Source organism: Melopsittacus undulatus, chromosome 12 (genome assembly GCF_012275295.1).
Source record: "Melopsittacus undulatus isolate bMelUnd1 chromosome 12, bMelUnd1.mat.Z, whole genome shotgun sequence".
Taxonomy (NCBI): domain Eukaryota; kingdom Metazoa; phylum Chordata; class Aves; order Psittaciformes; family Psittaculidae; genus Melopsittacus; species Melopsittacus undulatus.
In genome coordinates this window covers 14535793-14557939 of record NC_047538.1, presented here as the reverse complement: position 1 = coordinate 14557939, position 22147 = coordinate 14535793, and the positions used below count along the sequence as shown (strand labels likewise).

Sequence of the window (22147 nt, the reverse complement as noted above, 5' to 3'; positions counted from 1 at the left end):
AGACTGCCACCTACCCCAAATGAATGGGACTTTGAAGACTTCTGGATTTCATGAGCTTGCTACTGGCTCTCTGTGCTCCCAGATCCATGTCAGCCCACTGCTGGCTGCCCACCAAGCACTGGATGGAGCATTCATACTGGCTTCTTGTACCCTGCCAGTGCAGACACCAACGCCGTGGCTGGGGAGGATGTCATCAGAATGATCAAAAAGGGAAACAAGAGATGCTCTCCAATGCCCTTCTCCCCCATCTTCCCTCATCTACTTGCTCCAGCAAACACCAAGTCTGGTTACACCTCTGCTGCACAGCTCACCACTTCTCTATGCCCTGCAGCATGACTGGAGATTCGCATTTTGTTAAATGCTGTGATGATGGAAGAAAACTTGAAGTCACAGAATATCTAAATCAAAAGGTGCTGTCAAAAGGAATTTAAATAACATTTCTTCCAAGCTGAAGAGTAATAGTCAGAAACTACTGAATGGTGCTTCTCCTTATCAGAGATGCTGACCTGTAGGGAAAAACCTAGAATAGTCAGTCTGAATTTACAGTGAAACACACCAAAAGATCTTCTTGGATCGAGAAATATCTGTCTCAGTCTTAACAGAGATTGTGCTGGATACCAGAGAGCTACCCATGCCCTTCCACAATGCAGGTGTGAAATGCAAGGTCTGGAACACAAAGCAAGGAGTGATTATAAATACAGGCTATTTACCAAGATAGGTGGACACTGACAGGTCCTAATGGTCCTCTGGTACCCAGATGAACACCCTGCCTGAGGCTGCTACAGGTAACACCACAGCTTGCTGGCCTGCGAGATTGGCTCTGCAATTGCAGTGCTCTTGCAACAGAGAGGCAGTAAGAGGCAGCCCAGCATAGAGCCAGCACACCCTGCCAGTGCCACAGCCTTGGGCTGCTTCAGTCCAGTCCCAAACTTCATTAGCAGTTTTGCAGCAGTGAGAGATTCCTGCTAACCACTGAGATGATGCCATCTGTTTCCACTTAAGTGCTGGCTTACAGGAGCAGCTACAGAGCAAAGGACTCCAGAGAGACTTTGCTCTCCTGAGCACACAGAGACTGAACAGCAGCTGCTGGGACAGACACAGCCTGAATTCACCTCTCCAAAGCAGCCTAGTACTTCCCTTCTGTGCAAAGTACACACCTGGGAGGCACAGCAGCCCTCCCACTTTGGTTTTGCTATCAAGCTCCATCACAGGCCACTTCCCTACAGGCACAGAGAACTTGCTCCCAACAGACATCACAAGTTCACTGACTTAACTGCTCTGCATGGCAGCACAGCAAAGGAGGGGTTGACTAAGCTGTTCCCACATCTCTTGGTCTGTCCTCTACAAAGCCAAAAGGAATTTGCCAGTGATAAGCCAGGACCCCAAAATTAACATCTACCAGGCTTTGTTTCCTTCCTTTTTATTTTCTTTCTTTCTAGATCAGGGTCCTGTAGAGATCACACTGTGCAGAGAAATCCTTACCTAGACACCTTTTTCATGTATTCATTTTTATGTACACAGTGCTTGGGGCAACCATGTACCCACCTGCCCCAAAAAGGGGCATGATGTATCAGCAGTGTCTGCACAGTCCTAGCCTGCACAAGAGTACGGAGCAGACACTGAACATCAAAACAGCAGCATGGGAGTGTCCAGGTGGCTTCTGAAAACAGTAGCAGGAGGAAAGGGATAAAGAACAGGGAACACCTTGTGTGGGGAGGGCTAAGGAAGCATTGGCCCTGCCTGGCAGCTGAGCTGCAGGACTCTACCACCTTGTTTTACAGGTCATACCTGCCTTGGGAGGGAGAGCAGTCCTCTTGCTCAACAGAAGGTTTCATTGCTTGAAACAGATTGCTTAATCTTTGGCAGTTTGAGTTCAGCAACTACCGTTTTCCTGTGGCTGCTGCTTCCTCTCTGAGCACACACTTTTTCAGAGGCAGAAGAGACATTATGCTCCCCCCAGCCTGCTCCCTGGGCCCTGCAGTTCCCCTCAACAACTCCCTTTGTAAGAGCTGGTGCCTATAGTGGATTCACAACCACGGCAGAGCAACAGAAGATGCAATAGTTTCTCCTTTCCTTCCCAACAAAATAGTCTTGCTTGGAGGGAGCTGAACTACGTTTTCCTATAGAACTCTCGGTGCTCTTTGGTGAGAAAGTATGAAATATCAGGACATACCATGAACAAAATGCAACAGCACACTATGATACTGCAGTAGTAACAACCAGCTGGACAGAACTGACACAAAAGCAAAAGCCTACAGCATCCTACACAGCTTCACAGAGGGGATTCCCAACATGATCCTATCCTACTGCCTCAATCCCATTACCAGCTCCTCAGCCTGTCTGTGGTTTTGCTTACCCCACCACCAGCCACAATGCCTGGAGATGGCAGCTCTGAATCACCCATCAGGCACCTCCTGAAGCACGGCCACGCTCGATTCTACACCACCATGGCACGGATGCTGCAACCAGAGATGGGCGAGTGGCCAGACCTCAAGTCCATTCTCAAACACCAGAAAAGAGAGCTTTCTCTACAGCATACCACCCTGTAACAAGCACATCTAGTGTAACAGTGCAAGCATAGGATCTGCCCTCACTTCTCCAGTTTGCCTTTGCCTTGCTGTTATATATTGACAAGCAGTCCTACTCAGCTCTGAACTTCTCCAGGAGACACTTCCCTTCAGAGCCCCAGTTATAGCGACATTGCTATCCTGGTCCATTACAGCCCTGTCCCAGGCACCCTGAGGCAATCCTGGGGACTCACACACATTGCAGGGCATACACACAGCCTGTACACACACAGCTTCAGGCCACACACACTGCACAGAACAGCCTGGCTGCTGAATACTGGGACTTGAGGGGCCAGGAGAGTCCTGCAGCCCATTGGGCACAGCCATGCTCAGGCAAGCAGGACCTGCTGCAAAGACCTCTCACAAACAAGGAAGAACCAGCACCTCTGCCACCAGCCTGCTGGTTAGCTCTGAACTGGGGGGAGTCCCTGAGCAGTGCAGTGGAGCTGGGCACAGCACCCCACATTAGCATCCCAGCTCCAGAGCTGACAAACCTCCCACCAAAGGCAGCGCCTGGCGCAAAGGCTCCTTTGTTTCCGACACACAAGCCCTTTCCAGGCTGCTGCCTGGACACATCATCTTTATTGTGCCCTCCTGACTTGAACAACAGGCAGGGCTCAATAGCCCCTTTCTGGGATGAGGCTGGAGCTCACACACAGGAGGCTGCAAATGGCAGGGGACTGCCAAGGTCTTGAGCCCTGCCAAGCAGTGAGCACTGGCACTGTGTGTTTTTCACTACTGACAGCAACATAAGCCTCTCTTGGGGCTTCGATGACCTAAACCCCTTCTCACAGACATGGCAGAGCTCCTGCATCACCCAGGCAGCCACAGTCACCTGCCACTGACTCCTCTGTTGTGGGCAAAGCTGTGGGATGCTGAGCAGAAAGGACAGAAAACACGTTTCTGTGCAAAATCCCTCCTTGTCCATGCACTTTCAGATTGTTCCATTATGTACCACTATGGAGACAACTCTGAAGCAGGAAGGAGGAAAATGGGAGTGTAAACTCTTGTCCTTATTGTGACACAGACATGGTGGGATCTGTTTGCAGTCCCTGCTCTCAGTCGAACCAGGAAGAGGGGTAGGAGGGCTGGAGGAACTCCTGCTAGATCCCATGAATGGTTAAACTCTCCTTATTTAGCAGTGGTTGGAGGGAATTTATCTTCAAGCAAGAGTCTTGATACCACCTGTGATGAGGCCAAGGGACAAGCAAATTCCTCCAGTGAACTTATCCCCTCCTATACTGCCTACCACCTACTGGGAGTCTCCTCCACAGCCACAGGGCCATGAGAAAACACTGCTTTTATTTTCCCACCCATAGCTTGCCACAACCCAGCATCTCTTCAGCTTGAGCTGAAGCCAGAAGACAACTAGGTTTAAGGCGAAGTGGCTGGACTTCCCAATAAGGGTTGTGAGACAGCACTTGGAAACTGTCCTTACAAGAGCACACAGGCATTTACTGAAGTCCAGAGCTGCGTCTGGCAAAGCAGCTCCAGCAGCCAGGGAGACCAGCAGAGTCCAAGGACTCCAGGCTCCAATGGTGCCAGAGAAAATCTTGGTCACCTCAGCAGCAGATATCAAGGCAGGAGGGAGAAGGGCCCTCTGCCACGTCAGGAAGGAGAATTCTTTGGCAGTTTCAGGTTTTCCAACCTCCTTGCCACTGCCTGGGACCTGGAGCTGACTCCCCAGCTGGCTCCCACCCCATGCTCCCAATCCTCAGTGCTCCTACTGACATCTCTGCTCCTAGAAAGCAAAGCCTCCAGAAGGGCCCTGATCCCCTTTTCCATCAATCCACAGGTCCCTCAGATACAAAGACCCCCGTGGGGACTCTTTACATCCGTTCACATTCCTTCAGCACCTTCCTGCACCCACACATGATTGCACTGAGCACATCTTCCAGCCGGCCCAGGCTCAGCACCCTGCAGGAGAGGCCAGAAGTTTTCATCAGGAAACTGCTCCAAAAAGTACCATTTCTAGGCCTTTTATCCAGCTGTGTTTTTTGGACTCTGTTCTGTCTTCTTCCTATTCCCCACCCTACTCTGTGTGAGCATGTAGAAGGATGAGAACAGAAAGCTAAAAACCCCCACAGCCATCCCCACTTGCACAGCCACACCACCTGGCAGCAGGGTGCTGCCCCTCAGTTGTGGGGCTAGGGAGCACCATACTATACAGCCCAGCACCCCAGAACACCCACTTCCTTAAGCAGACACATGGAGCTGGTTCCCAGCAGTGATGCTGCTTCTCTATAGAGCTGTTCCCTCCACCAAAAGGGGACACATCACACCCCTGATCCCACCCTGCAAAGGTCACAACCATTGGAGAGAGCAGCACAAGCAGCCTTGAAGTCCTGGTAACTAGAGCAAGATGCCAGGAGCTCTCAGCTGGAGCTGTGCCTTACCGGTCCTCACACTCAAGGGGCTGGCAAGCTGCAGGAGGCCCTGGGGTGAGATTCTGCCCCATATACACCAAGAGCCCTCTGCTGAGCAGGAAGCACAGGGGCCTCCCAGGAGCCTCATGCCTTGCCTCTGCCATTCAGTGTGGCTTAAGCTGTGGCCATGGCTTCAAACACTGCTCCACCTCAGAGCTGGAGACGGATGAGGTCATCTCCAGTCTGAAATCACTTCCGTTCTCAAGCTGCTCTCAAGACTGTGCCACAGATTAAAGAGTGGGATGGGTGGGGAGGGAAACCCAAATCAGTGGAGCATGTTCCCCATTAAGAGCTCAACACTTCATTAATCTCTGCCTCCCAATAAACTGCCATCCGAAACCCCCACCCTCCCTTCTTCCCCTGCAAGAACAAACCTGGCAGGGACTGATTGGAGTTAATAGCAGGGTATGGCACAAGCTGCATAGGATTACACTCAACCCCCGGCTCCCCAAAGCCAACCCAAGCAGAGCAGTGGGGAGAAATCACAGCTGGGTGCTGCCAGACTAGCTCAGCCACACCACTCCACCTTGTGCCCAGCTCCAACTGCTGGTCTCCAAATGCCTGCACTGCAGCAGCCCAGCTTTCTCCACACACACACATAGTGTTGGAAATGGTTTCTAGTGGGCAGCTGAGCCTGTCCATGAAGCACTGAGAACCAATACCACAAGCCTGTGGCCTCTACAACAGCCCCATTCTCCACTGTCCAAGTGGCCACACTGGCCAAGGCAGCAGCAGGATTTTCCTACTTGGATCAGGCAGTATTTAACCCAATGCCTGAAGAACCAGGCTGAGCAAGAAGGATGGAAATTCAGGTCACCAGCACAGGGGAGTCCTAAGGGAAAGAGCCTTGCAGTGGTCATGTTTGGCCAGAAGAAACCAGACTGCCAGTTCAGTAGCATAATTTAAAAAACACATTGACCACAGCTGAATCAGTGTCTCATTCTTGGAAGCACTAAACCAACCACAGTATCCAACAGTGCCTCAAGCAGTAACGGCCAAGACACATCAATGTCACACAGCACCCTCCTACATGGTCGTGGGGTTTTTCCCCTCACCACAGATTCTGCCCTACACAGGAAGGCACTGAGCTTTTGTGGGTCTCTTCCAGAATTCCCAGTCTCACTGCAATGGCAGCCATTGGATGGGGCCATTGTGTCAGCAGTTACAGCTGCTGTGATCCATACGCTGCTTGGACGAAGTCCAACTGCAGCCCAATGCACATGGCCTTGGCCTCACTTGTGCCACAGCAGCAACTGGCCAAAGCAATACTGGGCATGGTACCTTCTCAGTACCATGGGGTAATGGGAGCTATTGCAAAAGCAACAGACAGAGAAGAAAGGGACAGAGTATTCTCAAGGGACAGAGCATGCTCAAGTGTGCAGCTATGGATCACATGCTGCATACTTTTAGGACTTCCTCAACCACATGGTTGACTGGAACTCAGGACTATGTGCACTGCCAATCCTGTGCTAGGTTCTCTGGATCACATGCCACCCCTGAGGCTGAACAGCAGCAGTACAGCATGACTGCTTCTCCCAGAGAGCACTTTGCTCCCAAGCCTCTTTCCAGAGGCCAGTCCTGGATACCAAACAGCAAAACTCAATAAAAGCAAAAGCTTCAGCCCTTCTAGAAGCAGTGAGCTCCAGGGGAAGGAACTTCTCAGATCCAGGCATCAGGTGCAGACCTGGGCTGTACAGGTGGTTCCTCTTCAGCACAGACTAGGAATAAACAGGTGTAGGACAGACAATTTTCAGTAGGGGAAGCAGCAGGCTGTTCCAACCTGGCTGCATTCTGCCCATTCTGGCTTCCCACCTGTAAGTTGGTAAGATGCCAGCAGAAGTCAATAACAAAGTGAGGACTCGGTGAGAAAGCAAATGTCCAACAAGCAGGTTACCTTGTCAGAGAGATGAGGAGACACAGACCTACAGGCAAGCTGCTGCTAGCTCCCAACGGAAGAGCTCCAACAGCAATGAGCTGAGCAGGGTGTGCTGCACACCCCATTGCCCTGAGAAACACCAACCACTACATGGAAGGAACAGGTCTGAAGCTGAACATTTGGGCTAAGGGGATTCCTGAGGCTCAAATGCTTCTGGGAAGCTTCACTTGTGGCATGACTGACTCACAGAGGAGTGGAGCCACTCCTTCATCAAAGTAGCTGCTATGTATCCCTAAAAATCACGGCTTCCAGACAGAAATGCATCTATGCAGAGGTGTTATGTCCTGGGCTTCAGTTTTAAAACAGCAATGAGAAGAACTAAACACCTGTAAAACAGCAGTGAGGAGAACTTCACTATGAGCATCCACACCTGGCCTGGCTGGGCTAGAAGGCACTGAGAAAGGGTTGTGCTCTTCACCCTGCACCCAGACACCCTGGAGAGCTCTGAGCCACACTCTTTGTCTCAAAAAAATCGCCTATCAACACTGTTTGTAGGAGACTCTTGTTCGCAAACAGCTTCATGCTTTTCCAGTACTCAGCTGCTCCTTGTGTGCAGGAAAGGACAGCTATTTTATCTGCAAACCACTGGACATGAATAATCCTGCAAGTGAGAGCAGGCATGCACTAACACTCCCAGTTTTCCTAAATGTTGTTGTTGACATGCTTGGGTTTGGTTTTTGTTTTAATTGCTAAATTTACTAGAAAAAGCCATTCAGACTGAAGGCAAAGGCTTCTGTCAGGGCAGCTTAATAAGAATCAGACTGTCCTGCATTTGGGGAACACAGATATGATAAACACACAAAACCACACCCTATGTTTTCCAAAACACAGATCCACTGAAGGATTGTTGAACATTCTGAACTGCAAGCTCAGAGGATACAGAAGAGATGCTATGAAATCATTAATGTATTAAGAGCAACAGAAAGAAACTCAATTCAAAAATCCCCTCTCTTCCCAGGCAAACCAAGCCTCCTCTATGCAAAGGAATTCCACAGATGCAAGGACATTAGTGCCCTGGCAGAGTTAGAGATGACGAAGGTTGTATTTTCCTTTTCCAGTAATACTTGGATTTAACTATATAAACTGTTCCCCTGGGAGCAGATTTTATTTCACTGTTTATGCAAGAGCCTCAGAATTTTAAAGGTGAAAGTACCCACTCCCAGACTGCAGGAGCGCAGTCAATACATGTTCATCTTACTATAGCAAACAGCTTCTTCATTGCACTTCTCAAATTCTTTGCCGTATCACCCACTGCCACATCCACAAAAAGCAGAGCACAGGAGTTTACCCAGGTGAGGACTGATTATCAACACTGCAAAAAATAAGAAGGGATGTGCAGTTGCAAAGCCTGCATGAGCTTTTCATGCTGTGACAAGTCTAGGTGAAGCACAGAGGCACATGGGATGCAGAAGCATCCAGCCTCAGGGTAAAGCACTGCCTAGCTCTCCAGCCCTGGATTTGTCATTCAGGGCATGGATTGCAACCAGCTCCCTGAGAACACATCCCCATGTGCAGGGTGCAGAAGTGGAGCACAAAAGCAATCCCACCCTAGAAGAAGACTAACAGGGAATATAGATCAGTCAGAAAGCAGCACAGCTAGTGTGATGAACAGTGACTGCCCACTAGCTAGCTGCTGCCAAGTACACACACAGGAGGAGTTTATCCACCTCCAAAGAGGACAGTTCTCAAAAGCAGCAAGGTGGGATGAGATGTTAGGAACACCAATCCACAATGGAGCATCTCTGCCAAGTAGAGTCCCTAAAAAAGAAGCAGCATTGTAGAAATTTCAGTTCCAGTAAAGAAACCAAAATGTTGGATGGGTCTATCGCTCCTGAGCATGGCCATGAGCCTCTCAAAGCTGTTTCCACAGAGCTACAGTTCTCACTGATTTTTTTGAGACAAAGATGAAAGGGCCATTCAGAGCAGCCTGGAACCTACCTCCTACAGTATCTTCCCAGTTATTTTTCTTTGCCAATCCCTTTCCTGGACCTAATCCATGGACCACAGCACATGAAAGGCAACTGTAAGCCTGGCACCAGGTGTGTAAATTCCTCTGCAGAGCCTGCTCATGGGAGATGGCAAGAGCTTGTGCTACACAGCAATTTATATCAGACAGAGTGATGGCAGGGGGAGAACAGTGGCAAGGCTGCTCACCAGAGCTAAATTTATAAAAACACAGGATGTGCTCAGCTCCTCTCAGTTTCAAAGCACTTGGGCACTTTCATCTGTATTTAAAGAAAGCTGGGCCTTGGTTTATATTATTGCAAACTGCCTAAAAAATTTGCCTTTAAAATAACCCTATTGTACAATGGCCTTTGTGGAAAAGCTAATGTTTCATCCTATTGCCTTTCATCTCCACACCACTAACCCAGACCAGAGGAATGTGTCAGCTCCTTGGTTAATCCAGAATATGCCAACAAACTCAGAGGCACTGTAAGCAGGATCCATTCATTTGGGGAAGGAACAGCCTACAGTTCTGAGCTGGCACAAGGTGAAACTGCAGGTCTGTGGCTCAGGGAGGGCTTCACAGACACCGTCATCATGCAGACACTCAATAACCCTGCCACTGTGCCATGAGGCCCCAGTGAGCTTTGCACTAGGAACAAGAACATCAGAGCTGCTGTTCGGATCTTTCCATAAAGGCACAGGGTTTACAGCCCAACTCTGCCATTTTGGCAAATTTCATCAGTGATAATTCAGTATAAAATACTGCAGCCAGATCAAGCAACCCACTGTGACCAGGACAGACCTGCAGTACTAATATTGTCCTGAGAAAGTCTCAGAGATGGTGTTTTCTACCAGATTCAAGAGTGCCATTTTTCCTCTCTCCTCATCAAAAATCACAGCCTTAGAAACAAACCTTAGCATCCAACTGCACTGCTGAAAACAGAGCCCAAAGCCCTAAACATTGCAGAGGGTCATTAAAGGACACACATTCTAAATCACATTGCCCACTCCTCCCCAAGTCCTTTCCACCTTAAGACAATTTTTCCCCTGAAAAATTGAGTGAGAAAGCAACCACAAAAGATTAGTGCCCCAAGCTGAATAACTGATGCCACTGCATCAGGGACACAGCTCTGCCATACTGAACAAATTGGGTTCAATAATTCAGTTGAACAACAATATCAATTCAACAATAACTCCTGTTCTTTGCAGGTAACATTGCTGTGACACTGGTTTTGCTGCCACTTCAGCATGGATTTCCACTATAAAGTTTATCAAATCAGAGTCATCAATATAATCTCTAGTTGCCCTGTAGCAAAACTGTTAACAGCAACTCATAGCCCCGTGTGCCCTCAGACCACATGAGGTCAAGTTCTTTTCCTTCTTATCTCCAGCCTCAAGAGGGTTGTATGGATTTCTAACCCCCAGTGCCAGGATGGCAGAGGTCTGGTTTTATGTGCACAAAAGGAACATGCTCCCTCGGCTGCACACCTCTGGAACACACTATTTCCACTGTACATGATCCAATCAGTAATGTCAGGCCAAATTCATGGCCCAGCCTTAAGAAATTTTGATGGGACTCTTTCCTGATGTAATGTTGGCATAAGTGGGAAAATCAGCTTTTCTTTTCAGGCTCATTTCTAAACCACTGCCTTACAAATATGAAGCAGAATATGCTTTTTGCTGGAGAAAACACATGCTGGCCTATTACAGCAGGATGCCTGCCAAGAGGTGGGTGGATGCCCTAATCATTTAATTTTTTGAACGATAAGAAAGATAGTTATTTGTCATGAATGAAAAGCCTTAAACCCCCAAGGGACAAGCTCTAGGTGCCTAGGAATACACATGGATTCACTGGAGCAACAAATTAGCTTATCCTTTGGGCATACATAGGGTGTCTGAGGAAGCAAAAGAAGTGGTTTCATCCCCCCCCAACATTTCTTGTTCACTGTCACTAATGCTATGATAGGCAGAATCAAAGTTCTCCAAAATGCCCACGTCTGTGCCATGAGCTCTACCTCACAGAGATACTCTTTAGTACCACATACACCTGAGTGCAAGACACAGCATAGGAACAGAACATGTGAAGAAGCCTCTACACACTTCGCAAAGAAACAAAAGATGGTTCATTAAGCTTTCAGAGTAATAAGCCCCATTATATCCCTTGTTAGCAACCCCATGCACTCAGTGCATTGCTGCTATATGAAGAACAGCTCCAACACCATCACTTGTTTACCAGAAGAACAACAAATCTGCTATTGACCAACACCTGCCCATGACAGTGTGACCACAGGAGGAGCAGGGAGATGTTCAGATGACACTGGCCATTCAAACTAGGCAGCAAAGCTCCTGGCACTGGCCGGAACCTCTGAGCAGCTGCTGAGGACCAGCCCTATCACCTCAAACAGAAAGGCTTTCACTGACATTAATGAGAGCTGCTGAAAATAATGCCATCACACAGCTATGAGATGGCATGAAGCCTTTCTGTTTGAGGACCAGCAGGCTGAACAGAGCAGCCACTGAGGAAGAACGCTGGGCTCCATCCAGTCGCTTCTGGTTTATTTAAATTGCTGTGAAGTTAAATGCTGTGAACATAGTGTGAGCTGAGTGTGGTGGGGCAGGGCAGGAGAGGCTTATCCAAGCGACAAGAGGACACACTCCTGCTGCAGGGTGATGGTCAATCTAACAGTACTGGGGTGTACCCAGAAAACATGCCTCTAACTTTCTCACCTCTGCACGCCTAGTCTGAGCTTCTGAAGTGTCAGCCCCAAGGCTGCCCGCAAACTAGAGCGGATCCAGAGTGTTCGGCTACTCAGTGGACCTGGAGTCCTTCCCAAGCATGTGCCTGGATTAACTTCCCAGTAAAAGCCCCAGGTCCCGTTAAATAACTGTCCTCCCTGATATCCACTTCCTTCATAAATACACCCTCTGCCAAGGGCTCCTTTCAAGGGGAGGAGAGCTCTTGAAAGTAAGCAAACAGCAAAGGCATTAATCTCAGGGGTAAGACACGAGCGGCTTCCCTTCTGCATGCTCCAGTGAAGGGCTTCAGGGTGCTGCTCCACAGAAACCATCTACAGAGTCAGGACTGTGAGCACAACTGCTGAGAGATGAGAGATCACCTCAGACAGCAGCTCCCCTGCTGTCCTCATGACATACTCTCGCTCATCTCAGCACAGTGCAATCACAGCAGCAAGGCTTTGCTGCAAGCCAACTGCATCACTTGAAGTTTAACCCCTGCTGCCTTGATTCAGCCCACTGCAAATACCAGCTCCTGAAGGCTGTGATGCTTCTTCCATTACTGTTTGATCCCAGCTGGTACCAACTCCTCTGAGCAGCAGGAACCTCTGGAAATCTATAGGATCCTAAAAGCCATAAAGCTTCTAGACATTTTTTACGGCTGCTCTTGGGCAGAGGAAAATTATTATTGGTCCAGATGGGCATTTCCAATACTGCCTCTACATTTCCAGGACTTCACATCACTTAATATCCAATACTGAGACTCAGGGGAGCTTTAAACTATAAAGAAAGCACAGCCAAAGGGGCCATGTATGTAGGGCAGGCAGATAGCAGATGCCTTTGTGACTCATATTTCACCTGAATATATAATTAATGTAGTATATAATTTATTAAAAAAACATAAGTGGATGTAAGACTGCAGATCTAAAGAGACTTCATGTGTGTACATATCACAGCAAGAATGAGCTCAGTGCAGCAAGCAGGATTAGAACAGTTCCCACACTGAGGAAACATCCAGGAGAGATTACAAAGGCCAAAAGCAAAGTGACTTGCCTGGGAGGTGATCTTAAAATTAACTGCAATACAAACTAAAGCAGTAGAAGGCCTGGCCTGCACTCTCATGTGTGATCACACAGCTCCCAGCACCAGGGGTCTGCAAGGGAAAATCAGTCACTGGAGCCCTGACCACATCTGTACCTCCATAGGCTTTGCCCTGCAGACAGCAGAAGGCAGATGTTAAGCCATTGGAGCCTTTTTTCCCACAAGCTGAGTGGATCTTTCTTTTCCCCCCTCCCTTACTTCTGCACTGAGAATGTCCAGAGGTCAGTGGGACAGGCTCCCTCCCCATGGCCAGCCTCCAGCAGCTAACGCTCATGATGCTGTGGTTTATTTGCTCAGCCCGCGCTCCAGCTCCCTGTTGCCTGCCAGGAGTCATTCTGGGCGAACAGTACCGGCTGCCCCGGGTGGGGTCAGGCAGAGACCATCCCAGCTCCATACACACACCCTGGACACACTTGATAACAACCTTCAAAACAAACAGGGCACTCCCAAAGTTCCCAGGAAGAGCAAAGAGCTGAGCTGAACAAAGCTGGCAAATGCAGGACCTCAGCTCTCCTGCTCCTTGACTTCGTGCAGTCCAGCCACCAGTAGCACACAGGGACAGATAGGCCACCGTGCTGCTCCTCTCCCTCCATCAGATAACTTCAGGATGAGCACTCCAGTTCTGGAAATCGCTGTTCCTTCTGTCAGCTAGTACCACTGTGCAGAAAATAGCCAAAATTTAAGAGGTGAGTGGAAAATTGGAGCTAATTCCATTAACTTAGAGGGCTTCACACCTCTGACTGACTTTACAACTGCACTGGCTCACCTCCCACACCATCCTGAGCTAGTATGAACCACACAGCCTGAGATCCTCCTGCACACTGCACTTCTAAGCTTCCCTCAAGCCCCACTGCCACGGCATGGCACCAGGCTGGTGCAATTTGAAGGCTGAGCTGCTGTATTCAGAGAGGTTTCTGCCATCTTGAGCATCCCTGCACATCATAGCTACATCCATCTTCTGGAGCTGAACTTCAGCCTCAGATTCTCTCTGTTATTTCTTTTTCTTTTGACTTCAGGAGTGAACAGTTGTACCCAAGCCAGAAACTAAACAATTCTCCTCCCCCTCTTGGCATTACATCCTCCCAGATGCTTGTGCAGGGTTTCACTTCCTCTTCAGCTCCTGGTCAACACTTAGCCAGGCTTTTCTTATTAGCAAGCCTGTCCCTGCAGCCATCCAGTATGCTCTTCTCACAGCTATATGAAGGTGATGCCACATGGGATGGGGCTTGGACTGACAGACCAAGGGAAGGCACAGCAGTCTAGAGTGGAATGTTAGCAGGCTGCAATACATTAATTTCAATTAATGCACAGGAAGTACACTCACACAGGAGAGAAGGAATTGAAAGTATTAACCCATTCAGCATGCAAAACGCAAAGGACTCGTACATCAATTGGGAGCAACTGATCTCTTCCACTTTCTGCAGCCCAGTCCCTATGGGTAGCATTGCACATACAAACCCTTTTTTTTCAGTACACTTAGTGCCACCTTCCCCTATTCACTTTAAACAGTATTTCCGGGATTCCAAGTGGTGGGGGAGCAGCAGCACACATACTGACAAAGAACATGCATTCTGGGATCTGATCCCGGCTTTTCTGATGCTTCACACACAAATCCAGCTCCTGAACACTCTTGTGGGAACAAGATGACTGCAAACCTCTTCACAGCTCCAGGGACAATTCTCTGGGAGAAAAGGAATGTGTAATAGCAGACAAACATTTTTCCTTGTGCTTCGTGGCTAACCACACTGTAGACATACACGCGCACACACACACAGACCAAATCCAGCCTGTATGGAGTTACTCCAGAATGCTATGAAACAACTTGAAAATGCTTCACAAAAATCAGAAGTCACACAATGTATTAGAAATGCCACATGTTTCTTTCACAAATATTAGAGGATTTTCTATGTGGTTTCAATCTCCCAGGGAAATCTCTGCCTTGAGGGGACAAAGTCTTAGTATTGGTGAGGCAGAAAGCTCTGCAGGTAAGCAAAGAAGGTACCTTCCAGTTCATTGTCTGCTCTCCAGGAAAAAAGTAACATAGAAGCCACTAACTTGAAGAGAAACAACGTGAGAGGAACCTTCTTGGCTTATCTAAAAGATATCTCAGCAAGAAGTGCCTGAAGTATTGAAGATGGAGCAGAGCTCTCCAGACCTAGCTTGTGCATGTATGAACAGTAGCTGCAGCACTGTTATAGGAAACATTGCTGTGGGCAGTGGGGTGTCCCAAAACTGCTGGGGAAACCCCTTGGACTGAACATTTAAAACTAACTTGGCAAAGCTCTAAAGATACACAGGAGAGACCCAAGCCGGTATGGCACAGGAAGCAACCAGCTGGCTGAAGGTGGACTGTCCCCTGGATTTCCAAGATGTCCATTTAATGGGTATTTAATGAATAGCAACTTAGATTGAAACTGAGGGTAGGCAATATGGGCTCTGGAAGGCACTGAACCTCAACAGCTGTTTCTCTCTCTAGACTTGACTTTCTTCAGGTTTTGCAGGGACCTGTCATACCCCTTAGTTTATTGCTAAAACAGTCAACTGAAGAATAGCATCATTATGAAGTCAGTATCATTTCTGAGAGTGTTAAGCAGTTGTAAGAGACTCCTTGACTTTGAAGACCAAAAACATTCAGTGACTGGGTTTCTCCTTCATTCAGATGACAGCAACACTGCCACCTCTGCAACCGTGAGCTGCCTTTTGTAATGCCCCAGCTGCTGCAACCCAGCAGCTGAGCAAGTGTCACAAGCATCTCTTGGCATTAAATAAAACTTGCTCCTACTTCATTAGCATTAGCAAGGATCAGGCCGCATGTCACACTCATGCACTTGGCCAATGTACCCAAAACAGCTCTGTACCATTCCTGCAAGAGCAGTGGAATTTTGGACTCATGCACAAGTAGCTAAGCAATTCATGGAAATTCAAGGGACAGAAATCCCTGTGCAGGAAACATTTACTTCCCCCTTTTCATAAACTGCAGATTTCTACTTGCACTGAGAGGGCTGAACCCCTGCCCTGCGCTAATAACCATTTATCCATTTGGAGCATAAATAATTGAAGAGAGACAGCAGCAGCAGCAGGAGGCAAATTCTGAGCCCAGCTCTCCAGCAGTTCTGTTTCACCATGCAGTTCATGTGCTAACCTCTTTCTACAGTCCTTTTCCAAGAAGCCAACCAGACAAAGAAGGAGGGGGGGGGGGGGGGGGACGAAGTCAAAGTGCCCAGAATGGGCTTCCCCCCCAGCCCAGAACAGCCCATCTGTGGGACACAAGGGCCTCCTGCAGCAGGACTGTTTAGACAGATGCATAGCAGGACAGGCAAGACTGAACCTCCTGACCGGCTCCAGTCCCACCCAGCTCCTGACACACTGTTCTTAGCACTGAGCCTTTGCCCAGTGTGGAGGGTTAAAGACCAACGTTTGTCTTTTGAAACAGGCCAAAAAAAATTAATGAACCACACAAGGCTTTTTACAGAGAAGTAAAAGCTTCCACTCCTGTGCTGCATCTGGCCAAGATACACTGGGACATCAGAAAGACAAACAGAGATGTGCTGCTGTAAGAGTGTTTCCAGTATTTACCTCCAGAGTCTGTGACTAATTTGCTACTCCCTTTCTGGCAGGAGCATCTTGGTAGTCAGGATGTTAAGACCAGGGTTGGAAAACAGAGGTTGGAAGAGACATTAACATGGGGAGTCAAAGAGAAACAGCCTTGCCAGGGCGATCTATGACACAGTGAGAGACTATCCAGCTGTGGTGAAATATCCCACTCGCCAGCTGCAAACATCATTTTGTTTTCTCTGAGCAAAAACCACCCTGTCTGCACTGATACAGAGCATGGCAGACAGCACAGGAACATTGTTCCACATTGCCACTCCCAGTGATTCAAAGAATCACAGCTATAAAATAAGTGGCTTAACTCTGAGAGAATGAAGAGTCAGTGGTACTCTGCTCACCTGTCAGGTTCCATGCTTTTCTTCTTCCTTGTGCAGAACTTTCCTCTAATCACAAGATTACAAGAGCTGCTATTGTAAAGAACATACTTAGGTGAAAGACGGCAATGACACAAACATGCAGTGGAAGCACAGATTATCCAAGATGCTCCAGCACAGGCTGTGAGGGGATTCTGTAAGGCCATGCTCTGCTTCTGGTCTTTGTTGTACAATTGCTGTACAAGGGAACATCAAATTCACAAGATGCTTCTCATCACGTTTCACAAAACTAAGCTAACCAATTTTCACCACATAGGTATCTACACAGAAATCAAAGGTGATGTTAAGGTCATCCTCAACCAGCTCAAGACACAGGAATCACCACCCCTCCCTCCTCTTAATCTGCTCATTGTCATCAGCAACTACCTGCATTGGAGCTGTCCTCAGTGTGTCAAGGGTGGTACCTCTGCACTAGGCAAAGCATAGCTTTTTCAGGGGCCACACTTTCTGCCATCTGGGCTCATCTCTCCATAAGCACAGTACAGAAAAGGAGAAGGTGGTTCAGCACACATTGACAGGGAACTGGGGGATTTCCATCGGTCAATGTCCTCTGCAAGGCAAGGCTGTGGTTGAAGGTTGACCTTAAAATGATGCACTATGTTGTTATTGTTGCTGTTTTAGATGGAAGACATCTCTGCTGTTGTGATATCTACTCTTCCAGGACCAATGGAAATCTCTGCTTCTCTCTTTTTTTTCTAAGAAAAAAGCAACAGAGTGTGAGTATAATTTTTAGGATATAAACCCCAGATTCTCAAAACCTGAAACACAAAAGCAGTGAATTCAGGAATTCTTAGTGCCTCCCAATGACTCACACTAAAACCATTCCTCCAGTCAAATTACCTTCTGCACAGCATCTTCTCTATATGCAGTACCCCCATATATATTTTTAATGGCAAGCAGACCACTTCAAAATACTCTTAAGTGGAAAAAAGGACCAAGCTAAATGCAAAAGGCACAGCCCTGTAATTTCAGATCCACTGAAAGAACTGGATTCACCAGATAGTCTCTGCTCCCACACCCAAACAACTTTGCAAGTTGATGGGGTGGGGAGAGATCAACTTGGGAAGGAGAGGTTCCCATCCTCTTGATTTAAAAAGAAACAATGACTTCAAAGCACATTAGAGACACAGGCCTGAATGAGCAGGAGGGAGCTTCAGAGAAGCAGCAAGGTAACGCCCCAAACACACGCCAACAACAGGAGCTAGGAGGCATGTTCTGCAGAAGTGTGCCAGGAGACTCCAGTTTAACTGGGTATTTGGAAGGTTTCACCTGTACTCCTCCCACAGCAACACCTTGGGCTTTGGTAGAGCATCCATCTGCTGCACTTGCCCTGTTTGGTTCTCAAGTCAATGCTCTTTTGACAAATTGCATACATGGGGCCTGCTTTTCTGCACATGGAACATTAGTCGCTGCTTCATTTGCCTACTCAGTTTCACCACGAGAATCCCCCTCAGCACTCCAGCGGTATATAAATTGCCAGGAGAGAAACCATCCCTCTGAGAGGTGCTGAACCAAAGTATGAGACTGAGGAGCTTGGTCTTAGCAGGCAACCTGCTGTAGAGCTACAGACCAAACTGGTTTTCCCAAGTCCAGGGTCTTAAACCACAACCCTTCCTCCTGGAAAGCTTGATTCTGTGTGCACAGAGACCAGCATCAAGCCTCCACTGACATCAACGGCACGACTTCAGTACCAGTTAAGAGGCCATTCCTTGGAAACCAGAGAGGGGGAGAATCTACCATTATTTTTTCTTCAATAAATCGTAACAATTACAAATCCAACCTGCAAGGCAGAGTCCTCTGGAACTAGACAAATGCATCAGCTCTGACTATACTACGGGGGAAGTCAAAGACACATTCTTAGACACCACATTGTTCTATTTTTTGACTCAGTAAATCCAAATTAAGATTTTACTGAAGGCTGCTCTACTCACATGCACTCTATTGTACTGGCCTCTCAGCAGCTCACTCCATTTCCCAGCTGCTTATAAAAACCAGCTTTTATAATAAATTCTGAAAAAGCAATTTAGCAAGTATCACAGCTTTAGCAAGCCTCTTGGACTGCTACCTGCTGCCAAACGTGAGGGAACGGGAACAAGGCAGCACAGGAAGAAAAGTCCTGCTCTCAAAGGATGCTAAAGAAAAATCATTTGTGGTTTTGTGTGTTCACTTTAATTTTAACAGACTGCTTTGTATTCACAGCTTGGTTTCCCTCCACCGTCCATGGCTGGCACAAATTCATAATGCACCGTGCTCTGCCATGCAAGACCCATTCTGCGCTCTAGGTGTAAGGCACATGCACACAACTGCATGTTTGAGGAGAGACCTCCTCTGCCCCAGGAGAACCTTCTCCTGCAGACACAAACTCTTTGGGGTACCGACTCCAGCCCACTCTTGCCTATGCAGTGTGACAAAGGCCCTCAGGATTTATGATAATATCTACAACAGACTACTCTGATCTCTGCCTCACTTCTTCCCCTGGGGAATGAGCAGAAAGGAGCCTTATACATAGCCTGCTCCCCTCTTTATTTAAAAACAAATTAACTAAAGAACAGCATGTGGTTTTGTTGGGTTTTTTTGGGGGGTGAGAGGGTCACAAAGCTCCCCTCCAGTTCACAGCTTACATTGAATTTACTACAATTTCAAGAAGACATTCTGGATTGTTTTCCTCCAGAAATAACAAGAATTAACAGCAACACTTACAGATAACTACTAAATACAAATAACAACAAAATACTACCGAAAATTTAAGTAGCTTGGGAGAAATGCACCCAGTGACCCAATTATCCTGTTACCCCTGAATTTACTTTGTTCATCTCACCACTGCAATCAGCAGCTCACAAAATACCCCAATGTCTTTTCTCAGTGCCCAAGTCTGCATTATATAGGGAAACACCATTTCCTGCAGTAACCAGGTGAATGTCCAAGCTGCTACACCACCAGTTTGCCTTTCTATAGTCCAGAATGGCTGTGCAATACCACTGTTTTGGTAGGTGTCTGCTGTACATGGAATTAGAGCCTCAGAGAAAGACTGGACTCAAAGACAAGTCAAAGCTAGGCTGGGAATGGATGGGTGGACTTCTTCCTGCTGCAGGGACTTGATGCATTACCCTGCTGTGTTAACCACCATATCCATCCCCACCTTTGTGAGGCAGAAAAGCTCTTCCACACATGGCAGACATCGCCTACATCATGGTAATGGTGCTAAGGAACACATGGGACTCTGCTAGTAACCCCTTACCTAGGCATTCAAGCTCAGGAAGAGAAGGATTCCTCTTCCTCTCAAACACTCTAAAATCCTCCAAATACCAAATAAAGGACATAAAAAAGCCCTTGTCGATGTCATCTGATTGCATCACTCCTCCTCTCTCTCCAGGACTCAAAGGCAAAACGCTATTTGCTTTGCAAAGCAAAACAGATGTGCCCTAACGCCCAAATCCCGGCTGCCTGAGAGGTGATGATCTGCTACACCACCCAGGAGTGGCGAGCAGCAGAATCGGGTCTGTGTCTGCGCATCTGTGCTGCGGAGGGAAGAGGTTGTGATGGGGCGACGTGCTCCTAATGCTGAAATGCCTCTGCCAGCCCCTGCGCTGCCTTTCTCCATCGGAACCTACTCGACACACCCAAAGGCACCACAAAAAAAGAAACCCGACCCAAAACGCAGGGGAATCCATTTCCCGGACGAACCCAGCTAAAACAGGGCCACCATGCCCAGCGCCAGGGGGGAACGGTGCTGTGCCCAGGTAGCAGGACACCACCCGCTGCTGCAGCAAGGCGGGCGAGCTCAGCCCCTGCTGCACCGCGCCGCGAACCCACCACCTACCTGCTTCTCCTCTGCGGGGCACAGCGAGGAGGGCGGGATGCCCGCGGCAGGAGCCGGCACCGGGGAAAGAAAAGAAGAAAGAGTGAGGCGTGAGGGATGCGACGGACCGCGGGGCGGAGCGGCCGCGCGTCCCCAGCGCCTCACCTGGGTTCACCAGCTTGCTCTTGTACCGCATGCCGGTGCTCATGGTGCCGCCGGCGGCCCTGCCTGCCCCTGCCCCAGCCCGCAGCAGCTCCCGGCTTGCCCGCGAGTGTGTGCGCGGCCGGGGCCGCCCCAGCGCCGCCGCGGAGGGGCCGGGGCCGGGCCGGGGCTGCCAATCCCGGGAGCCCGCCCCACCCCGCGCCCGCCCCGGCCCCGCCTCCTCCCGGCCGGAGCATCACCGCTGACAGGCTCCTGGGCAGCGCCTCCCGGCCCCCGACACGTCCAGGGCCGGCAGTACTACCGGAGAAACCCCCCGAGCGGTGCCAGCTACCACCGGTCTGGAGGCTGAAACACGACAGAAGGAAGCACAGCCTACTCTCGAGCAGAAACACAGCATCCAGAAGGAATACACCCATTGAAAAACCCAAAACACAAACCCCGAACGCAAATAGAATAAATAGGAAATGTGTTTCCAGATTTAGCATCTCGAAATACAGTGGGAAGTCCTGATTCACAGTACAGCCGTACTGTGCAAAGTAGGAATGCATGCTTTGCTTCCATTAAAACATTTTAAAGAGGTGATATGGAAAGTTATTTTAGGTAAAGGCTGTCAGCATAACTTTGTAAGAAAAGGCAGGAGAGAACTCAAATGAGTTTTAAACACTCCAGAGGCAGTAGTGGCACGTGATTTAAGAACAGCTCATAGGAACCTCAACTCAACTCTAAAGGAGCAAGGAGAGTGTGATGTAAAGGCTGAGGACACGCAGATCCTTCCCTCAACTTCCACAGCTGAAGGGAAAGGTCACATCTTCCACATTTCAAAGACAAGTAAATAGTCAGACTTGAAAGTCTTCTGAATACAGGACAGGATGTGCTTGGCATGGTGATGACAGCACAAGTGCATGGACCCTCTCCTGCCCTGTAAACAAAGCTGACACTGATGCCACAGTACTAAGTTTTCAAATCCTTGTAGTCATCACAGCCTTTATCTTCCACCTTCTCATTCAGAACATCCTTCATATCAAAACAAAGGAGACAGTTTTAAGACCAGAGATTGGCAATCCCAGGCATATACATTTTGGAATCGTATTAGCTCATCCCAAGTTCACTTTCAGCCTTTGATTCAAAGCATTGGAAAAAATTAAATCAGGTAATTCTCAGCATATCTGCTTGTTTGTAAATGTCAGAGCGCCACAGACCATTAGAGACTCTACATTGCAATTAAAGAACCAGCAAGCCCATCAACCTCTCAGGAGTTGTTTCATAGTCTGCCACAGTGGTTTAAATCTAACAAAGACTGAAAGGACTGCAATCCTGTGCTCCTTGATCCTGCTGAACATCATTAAAGTAGTTGTATGTGGGCACTTTGTCACAGAGCTGGGAAGTGTCAGCCTGGAGAAGGAGAGGCTGGAATTCAGGGAAAGGTTTCTGTGTCCTCCATGGCCCTGGCACTGCCCAGACCAATGGGAGTAGAAATGCAAGGCCAGAAA

General features: G+C 48.4%; 1 protein-coding gene across 1 annotated transcript in view; it reads right to left on the bottom strand.

The window, feature by feature from the left end:
- Window positions 1-20782, bottom strand: part of SEPTIN5 (septin 5) — a 44420-nt gene extending 23638 nt beyond the window's left edge. Inside the window, exons 1-2 of the mRNA XM_034068244.1 lie at window positions 20661-20782; window positions 20517-20527 (exon numbers count right to left, since the gene is read on the bottom strand). Of these exons, the coding sequence (XP_033924135.1) occupies window positions 20517-20527; window positions 20661-20703 (54 nt within the window). The 5' untranslated portion in view covers window positions 20704-20782. The remainder of the gene's footprint in view (window positions 1-20516; window positions 20528-20660) is intronic.
- Window positions 20783-22147: the final 1365 nt, after the last annotated feature.